At 50.5% G+C, this 17,294-nt stretch overlaps 5 gene segments (V, D, J or C); 4 read left to right on the top strand and 1 right to left on the bottom strand.

The window, feature by feature from the left end:
* LOC119842119 overlaps positions 1-17,294 on the top strand; it is a 201,945-nt gene that overhangs the window by 59,117 nt on the left and 125,534 nt on the right.
* LOC119842116 overlaps positions 1-17,294 on the top strand; it is a 172,698-nt gene that overhangs the window by 62,410 nt on the left and 92,994 nt on the right.
* LOC119842121 overlaps positions 1-17,294 on the top strand; it is a 255,219-nt gene that overhangs the window by 180,865 nt on the left and 57,060 nt on the right. The window contains 2 exon segments of the C gene segment in view: positions 13,173-13,472; positions 13,936-14,095. Coding sequence covers positions 13,173-13,472; positions 13,936-14,095 — 460 coding nt within the window.
* The window catches only part of LOC122456456, a 55,100-nt gene continuing 41,016 nt past the window's right edge, over positions 3,211-17,294 (bottom strand). The window contains 4 exon segments of the C gene segment in view: positions 3,211-3,766; positions 6,894-7,211; positions 7,814-8,140; positions 8,582-8,893. Coding sequence covers positions 3,372-3,766; positions 6,894-7,211; positions 7,814-8,140; positions 8,582-8,893 — 1,352 coding nt within the window.
* Positions 14,410-15,486, top strand: LOC122456467. The segment is given in 2 exon segments: positions 14,410-14,730; positions 15,037-15,486. Coding segments are annotated over 2 exon segments (447 nt in total).

Genomic DNA, 17,294 nt, shown 5'->3' with positions numbered 1-17,294 from the left:
CCGAGCGCGTGGCGTCCCCACTCCTCCCCCTCCTCTCAGAAAGTCCTAAGTGCCGCCAAACAGCTGTTAGGCGGCGGGGGGGAGCAGGAAGCTGGGAGGGAGGGGGAGGAGCGGGGACATGGTGCGCTCCGGGGAGTGGGAGAAGGAGGCGAGGAGGGGGGAGTTGGCTGCTGCTTGGTGCAGAGCACCTGCTAATTTTTCCCTGTGGGTGCTCCAGCCCCGGAGCACCCACGGAGTTGGTGCCTATGGGTGTTGTGTGTTTACATATATATTGTTAGAGGTTAACAATGTAACCAAACAGTTCCTGTCTATCACTGTATTCTGCTGATTCAGAAATCAAAAGGAGATATTGACATTTAAATGAACTGTGAATGTAATGATATCACTGTCTTAAATTCTCTTTGAAGTATATAGAATATATAGTAAAGTACCTGCAGGGAGATAGTCAGTCAGTTGCTTTATGTTAATCCATGTAGCTAATTACTGGTGATGCTTAGGAAATAGGAAGTTACTTCAAAGACACTATCCTTCACCCAAGGAACGCCTGCTGTCAAGAGGTTGACAGTAGCTTGCCTGGGGTCTATAAAAATTCTTGGGCCCTGATCCTTTCATCTCAGATCTGCTTAAGCTTCGTCAGGGGAAGTTTGAGTCATAAGCCTCCAGTTCTATTCTGGATCATCCTGATATTGGCCATGGACATTGGACTATAACCTGATAAACTGATTCTAGAAGGGACTCGTTGCAACTCTGAAGCTAACCATCTCTGCTATGAAACTGACCTAAGAACTCTATTCCTACCTGTATATTTTAACCAAAACTCACTCACACTCTCTCTCGCTCTTCTTTTTTAATAAATTATAGTTTAGTTAATAAGAATTGGCTGTAAGCATCTATTTGGGTAAGATCTGAAATATTCATTGACCTGGTGGGCAATGTCTCCGATCCCTTGGGATTGGCAGAACTTTTATATGATTAACAAGATTTTCAGTAATCCTCATCATATTTGACTTGGCTGTGTGGGTGGGAGCTCAAGGTTGGGTTGCTTTAAGGGAACTGTATTTCTGGATTCTGGGTAATCAGTAAGATATTGTAGAAGCTGTTTTGTTGTTAGTTTGGTGAATCTATCAGAATAACCACCAGTTTGGGGGATTATCTGCCCCATTTTCTTTGCAATTTGCCCTAATTGAGTGATCTCAGCATGGCCCCCGCAGGGACCCCGGTCACTCTCCATGGAGGTACTTATACATATCAATGAAGCCATCTCTTGAATGTCTCTTTCATAAGCTCAACCTATTCAGCTCCTCCCATCTCTCAATGGAAGGTATTTTTTCTCCAGCCCTCTAATCATTTTTCTAGCTCTCTTTTGCACTCTCTCCAATTTTTCAAACTTCTTTTTGAATATGTGGACATAAAATGGCCGTACTGCATCGGACCAATCATCCATCTACCCCAGTAGCCTGTCTTCCAACAGTGGCTGATACCAGACGCATCAGATGGAATGGCCAGAATGAGGCAATTATCGAGTGATTAATCCACTTTCATACAGTCCCAGCATCTAACCATAAGAGGCTTAGGGACACCAAGAACATAGGGTTGCATCACTGACCATCTTGGCTAATAGACATTGATGGACTTATTCTTCATTAATTTATCTAATTCTTTTCTGAACCCAGTTATGCTTTTGGACTTCACAACATCCACAGGTCGACTCTGTGTTGTGTGAAGAAGTACTTCCTTGCATTTGCTTAAAATCTGTGGCCATTTAATTTCATTGAGTGACCCATGGTTCTTGTGTTATGAGAAGAAGTGAATTCACTTTCTCCACACCCATCATGATTGTATAGACCTCTATCAAATCCCCCCTAGCTGTCTCCTTTTAATCTCTCCTCATGTGGAAGCTGTTCCATAGCCCTGTTGCCCTTCTCTGTACCTTTTCCATTTCTATTATATCTCTTTTGCGATGGGGCGACCAGAACTGCATGCAGTATTCAAGCTGTGGGCATACCATGGATTTATACAGAGGCAATATGGTACTTACTGTCTTATTATCTGTCCCTTTCCTAATGGATCCTAACATTCTGTTACCGCTTCTGACCATTGCTGCACATTGACCCCAGAACTGGATGCTGTATTCCAGTGTCGGTCTCCCCAGGGCCGTACTCAGAAGTGAAATCACTTCCCCTGATCACCACCCACCTGTTCACACATCCAGGGACAATGGGCACAGAGCTGGTGGGAATGAAGGCTTCTAACTCAGTCTCACCGTGCCGCCTAGCTTCCTGCAGACGTAAGACCAGGTTCCTGGAGGCTCTGCCTCCACCTTATGTGGTCAGGTGAGGAAGCATCTCCTAGCAGTTCTGACACCAGAGTGGCTAGGGCTACATTGCTGGACAGGTGCAATGGTTAAGACACAAGTCTTGGAGATGGGGGATCAGGGCTCTATTCCCACCTCTCCCACTGACCTGCAGTGTGACCAGAGACAAGCCACTTGGGCTGGGGTCTTTAAAGGACTCTTAAGCAATTAGTTGCCACTGAAATAAACTCATAATTTCAGGGGGAGATTGGTGTCTCACCCTTTCGAATATCCCAGATATAATCCTTTTGTGCCAAAATATCCCCTCCCAGCCTCTTTGTGCTGAGACTGTGAGCACCTTGCATTAAGGATGTTTGCTCTGTGTGTTCACATAATGGGGCCCTAACTTTGGTCAGGACATCTAGGTGCTGCAATATCATGAACAATAGCAAGTCACTGCCGAGGGATGTGCAGCTAGACTCGTGACACTGCATGAGGATGGATGGATGCATAGAGGATATTGCATAATTTTGGATGGATGTTGTAGAAGCAAAGGTAGAGAGATGACACTGCAGATGTTGGATGGATGGACAGGGATTGCAAAAGGGAGAACAGACAAAGTCAAATATTGCCAAGGGAAAGATGGATAAACAGACATAGTGCAGAGAGATTGCAGGTGGGCAGTAAAATGGACAGCTGGTAAAGAGGGAAAAACAGACAAAGGTATGGCAGAGGATAGGATGGATGGATAGATCCTGCAGAAGGAAGCTTTGATGAATAGATCTAGATAATGCATAAAATAATACTTCAGAAAGAAGGGTGGTGAATGGATATAGATGATGTGGAGGGAGGCTGGGCTGGTGGATAAGACATCAAGATGGCCCCTGCTAGAAGAAGACATCCCATTGAACACAAACTCTAGCAAGCTGCATTTTTATTTGGGCATATTCCACACACAGCCACGCTCTGTACACCAGAGCTCCCACAGCTTTACACACAGGCTAAGAGGAATCCTGGACCCCACGAGGTTCCCTGGCCATCTCGGATATGCCGTGAGGAGCCCACATGGCTCTGCTCCTCAGTAGCAGGTGATGTCGGTATCGGACAAGATCACAGAGACATTGACGGTGGTGGGTTTACCGGAGGCTTTGTCCACGCTCCGGTGGATGAAGGTCATGGGCAGACCCTCGTGCCTCACCACGCAGGCATACGTGTCCCCCCGTTCCCATTCAGATGCCAAGACATTGAGCTTGCTGTAGATGAAGTAACGCTCCTCCTTCCCAGCCTCCCGGACGGGGCCGATGTTGGTGTAGGCTTCCTGGGGCACGGGCCGGTCTTGCTGGGTCCATGTCACCAAGATGTCTCTGGGCCGGAAGCCGGAGGCCAGGCAGGTGATGGTGGCCGATTCCCGGAGAGCCAGCTCCTCAGTGTGAGGAGGGGAGATGTAGACAGAAGGGTTACGGGAAGAGACCACTGCAACAAGGAAACACCGAAGGGTTAATGGTGAGGGATGAGAATCAGGAGTCCTGGCTGCCATCCCCCACACAACCCCCCTCTATAACCCACTAGACCCCACCCATCACTCTGCTTCCAGAGCTGGAAAAAGAAACCAGGAGACCTGACTCTCCGTCCCCTTCTGTCTCATAAATGTGCACATTTCATCCCACCCACAAATGTGTAATGCCTAGTCTCACTGACCTGAAGCCGGATCAGAGCTAGCACCCCCTAAAGACGAAAGGACCTGTGTCCCAGTCCCCACACCCTGAGCCAGCCAGATTGGAGCTAGCACCCCCTATGGGGGAAAGGAGGGTTCTTACCATGAATCTTGTGGATGGTCTTGACAATGGCTGATGGGATGTCTTGGTGCTTCACGGTGCAAGTGAACTCCTCCCCTGCCTGCCACTCCTCCACGCACACCCGCAGGATGCTGGTTGCACTGTAGGTGCCATTTTCCTGCAGCACCGGCTCCCTGGAGACCACGGCCAACGGGCCCCCGCTACCTCGGTTCCAGGAGACCTCCAGGCTACTGGGGGTCTCCATGCTGCTCACCAAACAACTGATGGTGGCATTCTGCACTATGTAGAGATCCTCCAGGGAAGGGGGAAGGAGAAAGACCTCCAGAGGATGTTGAATACAGTTTCCGCCACCTCGTTGGGGGCAGGAGACAGCATTGAGGGCTGAGATGAGTGAATACTCAAGAGGCACCAGCTGATAACTAAGTGCCTCTGTCTCAGGGGTGTTTTAGGAAGGGGCCAAGGGTCATTGGGGTGGGAAATAGGGCATTGGATTCCCTAATGGAAGGGGCAGGACCCTCATCTCATGTGGTGTCGGGAACAACGGCTGAGGTTTTCCAGCACTCCCAGGAATTGCGATTCCTGGGTCCCATTATTATTATTTGGGTCTCTGGGTCCCATGAGCAGATCTCAAGATCTCTGGCTTCGATGGGAGACAGCCCCATTGTGGAAAACATGGCAGGGGACAGACCTGCCATGTTTGCTCAACTCAGGGTCCTTCCAGCCTGAAATTCATGAGCTCAACAAAGATGACAGAGATGGCAACTGGGACACAGAGAGGAGAAATGACCTGCCCATGGTAATTCCTGACTCCTTTCCCCCATGCTGTAATCACTAGACCCTATTCCTCTCCCAGAGCTGGGGATAGAACGCAGGAGTCCTGGCTCTCAGCCCCCTGCTGGAAGTACTAGATCCCACATCCAGAGCTCAGGATACAACTTGCATCCCCAAAACCCCTCCCCCCTGCACAGGCAGAAGGGGCTGTTTATATTTTACCCCAGTGATATTCTGGCTGCTGGTCTCCCAAGGTCCCTCAAGGGTTGAGACCACAATTCTCACTGCAAGCCGATGTGGGAGTTGAGAGCGTGAATCCCTTTGGAAACCCCAGCATTGAAGCCTGAACTGGTACTAGCTCCCTCACTAGGCCCTGGGGGTAATGGGGGCCTTGACCATATTGGGATGAACAACCCTCTCATCACCGTTTGGAAGCTTCAACTCACAATTCCCTGGCTTCACCTTGACCTTCAAGGTTTCATTCAGCGTCATGTGCTACACCAGGCAGAAATATTGGGGCCCCGCTTCTCCTTCTCCCTTGGGCCTGGGGACTCTCAAGATGCTCTGAGTGGAGTAGGCCTGGCCAGATCTGACGATGGAGCCACTGCTGTACTGGGAGGCAGGAACCATGGAGCTATTGTGCTCCCAGCGGAAGCTGATGTCTGCTGGGAAGAATCCAGTGACATCGCAGAGGAACGTGTGGGAATCTCTCTTCCCTGGAGTTTCCTCTGGGTCCGGGCAGGAGACAGTGGCTGAGACAGTAGGCTCATGGGCAGGTAGGCTGGAAGGGACAGAGATGTGATATGAAGCTAATTTCTCTCCCAGAGATGGAATATGTCTCCACTTAGTCCCTCAGTCGAATATGTGAGGGGTGACCAACCTTGGCCATAATTATTATGGTATTTGCTGTTTTTCCTTAAATCCACAGCTCATGCAATGACCAGGGAATCTCAGCTTTCATTTAATCAAAAAAGGAAGGGTCTATCCCCACTGACTGCAAAGAAAAGTTTGAAAACATGATTCCCACCCACTCCCTTTAGCTTCCCAGCTCACCAACCAGAAAGCAAATAAAATCAACCCAACATTTATTAAAATCTCTAGATTTTTTTTGCATCCATTTCACAACTTTGTGGTTTGAAAAATTGAAAAGGGCCCATAGAAGAGCCTCAACAATGATTCAACAGATGTAAATGAGAGATTTAAGGAGTTATATTAGTTCAGTTCAGGGCAAACTGAAGAAGTGACTTGATTAGTGTATGAATACCTTCCCAGAGAGAAAATGTCAGGTACTAAAAAGTTCTTTAATCTAGCAGAAAAGGCAGAACAGGAACCAATGGCCGGAAATTGAAACCAGACACATTCAAATTCATTGTAAGGCAACGATATTGGAAGAAAACCGTCAGAACAAACTATCGAGGGAAGTGGTGGATTCTCCATCCCTTGAGGGGTTCCAATCAAAATGGGATGTGTCTCTAGATGAAGCTTTAGTCAAAGACATGTTACTGGACTTGATAAAGGGGTAAATAGGTGAAATACTCTGGCCAGGGAAACATGAGGTCTGACTAGATGACCTAACGATCCCTTCTGGCCTCAGACTCAATGAATCTAACTTTTATGGACCATCTTAACCCTATTGTTTATCTTCAGTCCCTCATCACCTCTTGTGAGGGCTCTGGCTGAATCGTCACTTTGAAAGACCCAGGAAGTATCCACCAGATCCTCCTCTATTTCCTCACCACCCTAATGGATTCTAGTGAATTGCAAGGGCTTCATTTTCCATGGCAGAAGCTGGTCTGAAAACATTCACCATTACTATTATTGTGGTGGGGTCTACTGGCCCAAACTGAGATTGCAACCCCCTCCTGCTAGGTGATGTACGGATGTGAAAGAGAGCTCTGTTCCAGAAACAGACACTGGCTGAGAGAAACTAAGGAGTCTTATCCCCACTTTGCAGGCTCAGGCACAGAGCAAGAGTAAAGTGACTTTGGCTGAGTTTGCAAAGGGAGTCGGGACTTAAACACAGACATACTCACTCGTATCCATGAGTGGCATATCCTGGGTGACTTCTCCAAAACAAGGAAGTCTCACTTTGCAAGTGAAGTTGGTCCTGCTCTTCCATTGCTCCAAGGTTATTTTGTGGGTGCTGGTGATGCTCTGAGTCCCATTGGATTGTTCCGGGGCTCCTGTCTCCACCTCAGAGCTGGCTTTCCCATTCACTTCCCAAGCCACCTGAACATCTATCAAGACATAGCCCAGCACCAGGCACATCACACGGGCTGTCTCCCCAATCAGGTCATCGTAGGACGGCTCAGTGACATAGACGGATGGAGCCACTGAGTTGCTGAGGCAGGCTGAGGAAATACAAAGGACTCATTTCAATAGGGAAAGAAGAGCAGAAGACTCCATGAATTCCCTGGGCCATGAAGGATACTACAGCGATGGGTGTTACAGAAGATTAGAGAGATACTGTCATTCCCCTAATTTTGTGATCCCTCAATTTCATGGGATGTTAGAAGGAAGGAAGAGAGAAACCATTGAAAAAAAAGCCTCTTTCTAACTATCTAATAATCCCTTTCTGCCTCTCCATCTACACTTTCCTGTGCAACATCTATGGCTCCATCTCTTTATTAATAATTATTCACATATATACTTCCCCTTTCTCACTCCATCCATCCATCATACCTATCTTTCTATCCAACCATCATATCCATCTTTCATTCCAGTCATTCATCCTTCTAGCCACAGTATCTATCTCTCTATCCATCCAACCACCATATCTATCACTGCATCCATCCATCCCTCTCCCCACCCACTCCCAGTATCCATCTCTCTATTGTATTTCTATGTCACCGATCACCCTGGGATCTGGGCACAGTCCCACCTACCCTTAGGCGAGGCTGGTTTCTGAGTAACCTTTCATCCCACCCCGCCGTGCATGGCCATAGCCCCTCACCCAAGCACTTGCTGGTGTTGTGCATGAAGTGCTCTGTTCCCCTCACTGGGTGGGTCACTTTACAGGTGTAGACGTCCCCCTTCTCCCAGCTCTCTTTGGTGACATTCATTCGGCTCTGGCCCATGTAGGAGCCATCTGTGCCCTTCCAAATGGAGAAGTCCATGGTGGGAAGGTTCCCCTTCTCGCCATTCACCAGCCATTCCACTTTGGCTGCACTGGGGCTGAATCTCAGGAGGAGGCAAACCACCTCCAGCTGCTTCTCCAAGGCTTTGTGCTCACAGGAGGGGCCTAAGAGGTGAACCTCAGGATGAATGAGAGCCTCACATACTGGGAGCAAAGAGAGAAAATGGATACCAGGTCAGAGGCTTGAATCAATTGCATCTGTACAGCTCTGAAGACAATGTGCTCAAGTCCTGACTGACAACTGAGAGAGGAAAGTTTTACCTTTCCCTCCTTCCTTCTCTGCACCATTTCATCAATCTGTCACTCTATCTATGTCATCGCTCCAGCCATCCCTCCTTGTATCCATCCATACTTCTGTATCTCCATCTGTCCACCCACCTAGCCCACTCTCCATACCATCCATCCCTCTCTCTTTCACTCCCTACATCTTTCCTTCTTTACTGTCCATCCATACATCCAGCCCTTTTCTTCTCTATCCTCCCTTCCATGGACTCCGTCATTCTAACGCCCCACTCCCTCTGACACTTTATTGCACACTTCTGCCTCAGTCTTTTCTTTATTCTCTGGCACCCCAATGTAGCTCACCATTCATGATCTCCACATCTATCTTTTTATGGGAGGGAGTGTGCTCCACACTGCACTGATAGATGTTGTGCACCAGGTCCCAGGCAGGGACGGTGAGCTGGCTGATGAGGGTGAAGGCCCTGCCACTGCTCTGTGCCACGGCTGGGAAGGTCTTGATCCCATTGGTCACTGTGCCAGAATTCCACTTGATGTCCACGGGCTCCGGGAAATAGCCAGTCACTAGGCAGGCTACAGTCACCTCACAAGTGGGGCTCCCAGCAATGTCATCACAACAGGGGAACAAAGGGAACACAGAGGGGGGTTGTGGGAGCTCTGTCAGAGAGAAAGGCAAGTCAGGACGTTAAGAACTGAGAATCCTAAACCCAAAGAATGGTGGGACTCCGACCTCATAGGGGGCTCTACAGAGCTTGGCATAAAACCCAGGAGCCCTGGCTGTCAGCCTGCTCACCTCTCTATTCCACTAGACCTCACTCCTTCCCAGAGCCCTAGATAGAACCCAGGAGCCCTGCCTCCCAACTCCCATACACACACAAACCCACTAGATCACTCAGTCCTTGAAGAGTTTGTGATGCATACACAGAGATGCGCTGCAAGGAAACATTTGAATAGCTATTATCTCACTATCCTTCCCTTTCCAGGATCAGTCTATCCCCAGACCTACGAGAGGAGTGGGGTCTTGTGGCTTAGAATGGGGGGGCTGGGAGCCAGACCTCCTGGGTTCTATCCCCAGCTCCAGGACAGCAGTAAAGTCTGTTTTTTCACCCACACGCAGCCCATGGCAGGTTCTCTAAAAGACACCCCCCCCCACACACACACAGACCAGAGACTTCAATCTTTTCCGCGCTCTGCAGACTTCATGACTGAATCTCTCGTGAAAACGAACAAACAACCAATATGGGCCAAAAAGGGGAAGTTGAGACAAGTGAAAGTTGTTTTTTCATCCCAGCGCTCGCCCCATCCAATCCAATTTTCACACCTTCTCACCAGCTTCAACACTAAAAGCTCCTGAGTGGGCATCACTGACAGATAACAACCTATAATTATTTTTGATGACCATTGTGGGGGAAAAAGAGGGGATGTCCGACAGGCAAAGAAACCTCAGATGAACAATCCAAATGACACAGACCACAATGGGACTCATGGACAGAACTCCACGGTCTCCAGTGCCGGGCTGCAACCCACCATGGATGATAATTTGGTGAATAAATTAGAGGAAAGCAGCTGCTATTGGGGTGAGTACAGGGGGTGTTTTAACCCTATCAGAGTGAGCACCTTTAGGGAAGAAAACTTTGTAGAGAGGGGAGCAGGACTCCTGGGTTCTCTCCCCAACTTTGGGAGGAGAGTGGAGTCTGGTGGTTAGAGTGGGGGGGAGCTGGAAGCCAGGACTCCTGGGTTCTAACGCCAGCTCTGGGAGGGGAGCTGGGACAAGTGAGTAGAGCAGTCCGGGCTGGAAGCCAGGACTCCTGGGTTCTCTCCTCAGTTCTGAGAGGGGAGTAGGTTAGAGTGGGGGGCTGGGAGCCAGGGGGGAGGGATAGCTCAGTGGTATAAGCATTAGCCTGCTAAACCCAGGGTAGTGAGTTCAATCCTGAGGGGGACATTTGGAGCAAAAATTGGGGATTGGTCCTGCTTTGAACAGGGGGGTTGGATTAGATGACCTCCTGAGGTCCCTTCCAAACCTGATATTCTATGATTCTATGACTCCTGCATTCTCTCCTCAGCTCTGGGAGGGTAGTGGGGTCTAGTGACTTAGAGCAGGGGGGCTGGGAGCCAGGACTGCTGTGCTCTGTTCTCACCTATGAAGGACAGTGGGGTACATCCCCCTGTGTGGACCCAATACCAGGGCAGGGTGCAGAACATGGCTCCCTGCAGAGCCTGGCTATGCTACGGAGGTCGGGATGGGTAACACAGGCAGCGCTGTTCCCCCCGCCCCCCGCAGAGACAGGGGAACAGAGGTGCTTATCTCACACTCCACCTATAAGCTGGGATAACAGCTTTGAAAGGGGTCCAGAGCTGGGCTAGCAGGGGCTGCACATCAGGAGTGAGGGGCACTGGCAGGGCTGTGGGGGAGCCCAGGGCTGTGCTGGCAAGGGCTGTGGATCGGGAGTGAGGGGCAGAGGCAAGGCCAGGGGTCAGGGCTGGGATAGCAGGGGCTACAGGTCAGGAATGAGGGGCACTAGCAGAGCTGTGGGTAAAGAGTGAGGGGCACCAGCAGGGCTGGGAGCAGCCCAGGTCTGGGATAACAGGGGGCTGGGATAACAGGTCAGGAGTGAGGGGAAACAGCAGAGCTGTAGAGGGAGCCCAGAGCTGGGCTAGCCGGGGCTGCAGGTCAGGAGTGAGGGGCACAGGCAGGGCTGGGGGGAGGCCAGGGCTGGTCTAGCAGGTGCTGCGGGTCGGGAGTGAGGGGCATCAGCAGAGCTGGGTGGAGCCAGGGCTGCAATAGCAGGGGGCTGTGGGATGGGAGTGAGGGGCACAGGCAGGGCTGGGGGGAGCCCAGGGCTGAGCTAGCAGGAGGCTGGGGGTCAGGACTCAGGGCCATTAGCAGATGTGGGGCGCTCAGGGTTGGGGGGCTACAACTAGAGGTTTGGGGGAAGAGGTGAATTGTTTCTAAGGGGCTTTTATTGTCTCCTCTCTTTAGCATAGTCGCAAATATTTGCAACCAAAAACTTTCTAAACTGAGGCATAAATTTCCCCTTTGGCATGTCCCTTGTCAGAGGTAAAACCCTGAACTCACCGAGTGCAGGAACACGTCTCTCTGAGCCGTCCCAGCCTCCCTCCATCAGCTCTGCGCTCATGCTTCATGCTGAGAGCCAAGCATGGGGAGTTCCCAGCACAGCTAGATGTCAGCTTGGCTGCCTGGGGCTGGATGTAACCGGCAACCCCTGTTCAGGTGACAGCTCAGAGTTCAGGTTCCTAATTTGGCCTTTGAGTTGAGCTGGCTCCGTTTTTGCGGCGCACTCAGCTGGAGACTCGTTGGGCTTCCTTTCCACGGGGGACGAGCTCTGATGTCTTTGGCTAAAGCACACTGGAGATGCAGACCCCGGTAACTGCTCCCCAAGCTTGGGCATCTAGAAAGTGAGGCAGCTGGAATTCTTGGGAGATTTCTCCTGTAGAGTTTAGGAAAGTGTCCAGCAAAATCTTCATCCAAATTGGTTAGAATATGAGTGTTTCTTGAGTGGGAATCTGGCTAGAAAGGTCGTGAGCGAGGGGTTGTGATAACCAGTCGACTACTGAGTTTGGGGGAGGGAAGCTTTTTTTACCCTAACCCCAGAACTATGACCCTAAACCAAACATTAAACTCAACTACTTAGACCCCCAACTCTGTCCTAACTCCCTAACCAGGACCCTAACCCCAGCATCCTAACTCCCAACAGATGCACCAACTCCTTAACCCCAACAGCCTAATCCTCGCCCTTTCCCTATAGTCCTATCCCCATCCTGAACCCCGGCTCTCTACCCCTACTCCCTAACTCTGACCCCCAACTCTGACCCTCTCGTCAAACCCAACCCGTAACCCTAAAGTGCCAACCTTATCCCCCCAACCCTGACTTTAGATTGCTTAGGCTGCAATGGTCCTGGGATCATTAGAGTCCTCATTCTTATTTCTCTGTAAAGCTGCTGGTGCGATGGGTCTCTGATCCTAGACTGGGTTTTCTAGACCACTGTGATACAAGTACTAACGACCAATTATACCCCTAATCATAATCCCAGCTCTAACCCCAACCTCCCCACCTTGACCCTCTAAGCATCAGAGTTTTGATTCTCCAGTCTAGTATCAAGCATCCCAAAACAAGAACTATCAGAACTTGGCTAATTAGTCCCTTGGGTTAGGACCCAAGAGTTTCATTAACTCCCTCTGGAAATGGCATCAGACCCGGTAGGAATCTGATGGATGAATGACTACAAAATTGGCTAGAAATCCAGTCATAACACATCAAGTATTGAACTTGAGAGTGGAAAGATATGTGACCCAAACCATTAAACCATCACCCTTAATTCTACCCCAGCAACCTCTAGCCCTTAACCCCAGCACCTAATCCTAACCCTAACCCTTAATCCTCCTCCCCTATGTATAACGATAACCCTAACTCTAACCCAAAGGGCCCATATGTCTTGGGTTGACTTGTACAGCCCCAGTCTTTCCTGCAATGTCTTGGGAGCTCATTGGGGATATCTAACGATGTGCGTTTGAGCCATAGAAATGCTTACAAGCCAGCAGGGGCCAATGATGTTACCACCTAGGAGCCTAATGAGAATATAACATTTACTCAAGCTAAAATCGCTAGTACAACAGGGTCTGTGCAGCACAAGTTAAATTGGGGGCCCTGCTCCTGGTCACTCTGTGACACAACCTGGAAGATGTGGGGTTCCAATCTCAGACATCCACTTAAACACAGACATTAACAAGACCTTGCAACTGTCAACAGTCTCACCACAAGCTGTCTGCTGTGCTGAATGGAGCAGAGTGGGGCTCCGTTAGGGGACGCTCTCCCCCGGCATTAAGTGCTGGCCCCAGTGCCACGGTAGGGCCCTTGTGCTGCACAGAGCGGGGTAGGGACTGCGTCTCATGGCCTCGCTCTCTCTCCCTTTGCAGTTAGCCCCACGGCACCGTCTATCTTCCCCCTGACCTCCTGCACCACCGAAGGCACCACCCCCCAGGTCACCTTCAGCTGCCTGGCCAAAGGATACTTTCGCGAGCCGGTCACCGTGACATGGAGCCCAAACGTTGCCTCCCCGGGCGTGAAGACCTATCCCTCCCTGCTGCAACCTTCCAGCGGCCTCTACACGCTCAGCATCCAGGTCACCGTCCCAGCCAGCAGCTGGAAATCTAACACCTATAGCTGCAACGTACGACACCAACCCATCAGCTCCAGCATCTCCAAGGAAATCCCAAGTAGGGACGGTGCAGCGCAGCCCGGGGGGGGGGGTGGAAGGGGAGGGGTTGGGGGTCTCTCAGGTCCCTGATCCAGTGACTGCTGCAGGGAGAGAGGATGGGAGCCTGCTAGTGCTATGAGCCAAGGGTCACCACTGTGGGAGAAGAGATGGAGAGAGAGAGACACCACAGAGAGATGGGAGTGAATGGGGACAGGTAGATAGTGTAAAGAGAGAGACCACACACCAAAGGGTGGAGGGACGAAAAGAGAGACCAAAGAGAAGCGATGGGTGCTGCAATGCAGGGAAAGGGGCAGAGGGCTGAGTAGGGAGCCCCATGCTGCAGGGAGCGGGGGGCTCAGTAAGGGGTGCCATGCTGTGGACAACAGGGTGCTGGGGCTCAGTAGGGGACGCTGTGCTGCAGGGAGTGGGGGTGGCCCAGGAGGGATCTGTACAATAACTAACCTCTGCCTCCCTTCTCCCAGAGCCACTCCCCATTGAACCTGAGGTGCACGTCCTCCACTCCTCCTGCACCATCAAGCCAGGTGCCATCCAGCTGCTGTGCTTCATCTCCAGCTTTTACCCCAAGACTTTGATGGTGGAATGGCTGGTGAACGGCGAGCCCGGGCAACTTTCTGGTGACACCACCCCCACCAAGAAGGACGCCGACGGCCGCACTTTCAGCACCCGCAGCAATGCCAGTGTCTCCCAGGACGAGTGGCTGGAGGGCAAGACCGGGAGCAAAAAACAGGACCACGCCTGCAAGTGCAGAGGTGACACTGACCGGGGCCAGGCTGCCTAGGAAAGGGAGGGGGACACCGGGCTGGGCTCGAGGCGGGAGAGGAGTGGTGGGGGGAGACTGGGATGGGCTTTTTAGGGGACAGGGAGTGAGGGGAGACCGAGATGGACTTGGGCAGGGGAGACCAGGACTATCTACTGACCCAGGCTCTCCCATCCCCAGAAGAAACAACATCTCCCAGCAACATCCAAGTCTTCCTGGTGCCCTCATCCCTCACCGCCCTGAACGTGACCCAGAGTCCCATGCTCACCTGTCTGGTGGTCAACCTGCCGAGCGACTCCAGCCTCCAGATCGTCTGGTCCCGGGAGAAGACAGAGTCCATTAGCCCTGATCCTCGCTGAGCAGTTCAACGGCACCTTCACCGCCTCCAGCTCCATGCCCATCTTCACCCGTGACTGGGAGGCTGGAGAGACCTTTACCTGCAAAGTGGAGCACTCAGAGCTACCCTCTCCCCTCATCAAATCCATCTCCAAGAAGCCAGGTAAGAGGAGCTCAGGGCCCCTAAGGGGAGAGACTCCCCTATCCCCACCCCCAGCAGGGAGGGATACTCCTTAAGAGGAAGCCCCAACCCCCAACAACCTGGGATCCTGGCCCCTGAGTCCTTTTCCATCCCCACATCCACACCCTCAAATTGTGCTCCAGAGATACCAGCTCCCAGTCCCCCTGAAGGAGAGAGGGGATGTTCCTACCCTCCTATATACACACACACACACCATCCTTATTTCCATGTGCCCCAGATGAGTAATGTGCATGGCTCATCTGTGTCCTCCATCCCCATCCACCGAAGGCAAGCACTCCACCCCGGGCATCTACCTCCTGCGTCCCCACAACGAGGAGCTGAGCAGCAAAGGAGACTCTGTCAGCCTCACCTGCCTGGTGCGGGGCTTCTTCCCCGAGGACATCTCGGTGCAGTGGATGAAGAACAACGAAGGTGAAAAGGAGACTGACAACATCACCAGTCCACCCATGAAGGACAAAGATGGTGACTCAAACTTCTTCCTCTACAGCAAGCTGAAAGTCAGCAAGGCCAGCTGGAACAGCGGGGACACCTACACCTGCATGGGCATCCACAAAGCCCTGCAGATGAAGTTCACGCAACGCAGTGTCAGCAAAGTCTCCGGTAAATGAAGACGGCTCCTCCCAGCCCCGCTGTTAGCATTGTCCAGTACAGCTTCCTGTAAATAATCTCTGTGCCCTCAGTGATGACAAGTGAATAAATGAAACTAGTCTGAGCTCACTCCCAGGTCTCCTTGTTGTGGTTTCACTGGGTCAAATCTGTGGGTTGCCCAAGGTGGACAAGGTCCCAGGTTGCAGGCTAGGAGAAACCAAGATGCTATAAGATCCTGTATGGGTGGATACATATACACCATGGATGGATACATAGATACATGGGTAGATTCCATGAAAGGAAAGATGAGTAGATGCCATGGAAGGAAGGATGGGTAGATATGTGGGTCCATGCCATGTAAGGAAGGATGAATGCATGCATGAGTACATATGTCGCTGTTAGCAGGCTGGCTTGCAGCACAACTGAGACAGTTGCTGGTAAAAGCATTTTATTTCTGATTATACAGTCATATATATACGATAGTTGTTTATCCTTTTTACAATTCATTATCCAATGTTCTTATCTTAGTGTTTCATTATTCTGCTGTGCTGGAAACTAGAAGTTGCTTCTCATGCCATTAGCTTTGTAGTGTAGCCAAATTCCCAACGTTTATAATCTTGTTTACTTCGTTACTCATGACCCGTGGGGTAGCTTTATGCTCTGCCAAATTCTGATATCTTCCATTGACAAATTCTTCCTTAGAACATTTGATAGTCTCCATCTCCCACATACATATACAGCATGGAAACAGTGATGGAGAGGGGGGTAGATGCACAGTTACACATATACACACATACATACTGCAGAGGAACAGACACATTCAAGCCAATCTCAGTTGGAAGGCCAGGTGTTCAAAGAGATGATTAGATGGATACATACTTCAGGGGGCAGGACTAATACACCAAGAGATATCACAAGGAGGAGGAGAGAAATAGGAAGATCATTATTTGGATTAAATTAACTCCCAACTGAGACCAGGACCCTGTTGGGATGGGCACAGCACAGACAGTGGGAGACAGTCCTTCTCACAACCTAAATACAGAAAGAGGAGGAGGAGAAACAGAGGTACCAAGAGTGGAAGGGACCTGCCCAAAATCACCGAGCATGTCAATGACAGAGCTAGAAACAGAATCCAGGTGTCCTGAGTGTCCCACCCAGCGTGCCTGCAACTAGACTGCATTGCACTCAGGGAATGATGGTTGGATGGCTCAAAGAGGGTGGATGCCAATGGGTAAACAGATGCCGAGGGATAGAAAAAATGTATTGGGATCCGCAGATGGGTGGATGGATGGATAGAGGGGTGTGTATGGGGGTATAGATGGATGGATGATGAATGTTGGATGGGTACACTTTCTGAAAGATTGATGGATGGATAAATAGATGGACTGTGCTAGATGGATGGGAGGAGATGGGGATGAATGGATGTATAAATGAATGTCAATGGATTGGTAGTTACATTTGGCACTGGATTGGTACTGATGGGGATGGGCAGGTGGATGGATGAATGAGTTGTTACCCATAGTGAATGAGTGATAGATGGGGATGAAAGGATGGGTAAATATGATAATGGCTGACTACGTATATTTGGGATGGGAATGAATGGATTAGTGTCAATGGGCACCGATGGTGATGGAGGGATAGGGGTGGATGAATACTGAAAGAGATAGATAGATAGATAGACAAGTGGATGGGGTTGCATGGATGGATGGTGAGGGATGAGGATGGATGGACAGACAGACAGGACATTGGATGGATGGTTAGGAACAAGAATGGATGAATGGGTACAGATCAGGATGAATGGATGGAAGATACAGATGAGGATGGATGAATGGTTAGGGATGAGCAAGGATGGATGGATGGATGGAATATATAGGGATGGATGGATAGATGATGGTTATGGATGAAGAAGGATGGATGGATGGCTAAGCAATCCCTAG

The sequence above is a fragment of the Dermochelys coriacea genome, chromosome 13, assembly GCF_009764565.3.
Source record: "Dermochelys coriacea isolate rDerCor1 chromosome 13, rDerCor1.pri.v4, whole genome shotgun sequence".
Classification (NCBI taxonomy): domain Eukaryota; kingdom Metazoa; phylum Chordata; order Testudines; family Dermochelyidae; genus Dermochelys; species Dermochelys coriacea.
This window is presented reverse-complemented; position numbering and strand designations above follow the sequence as displayed.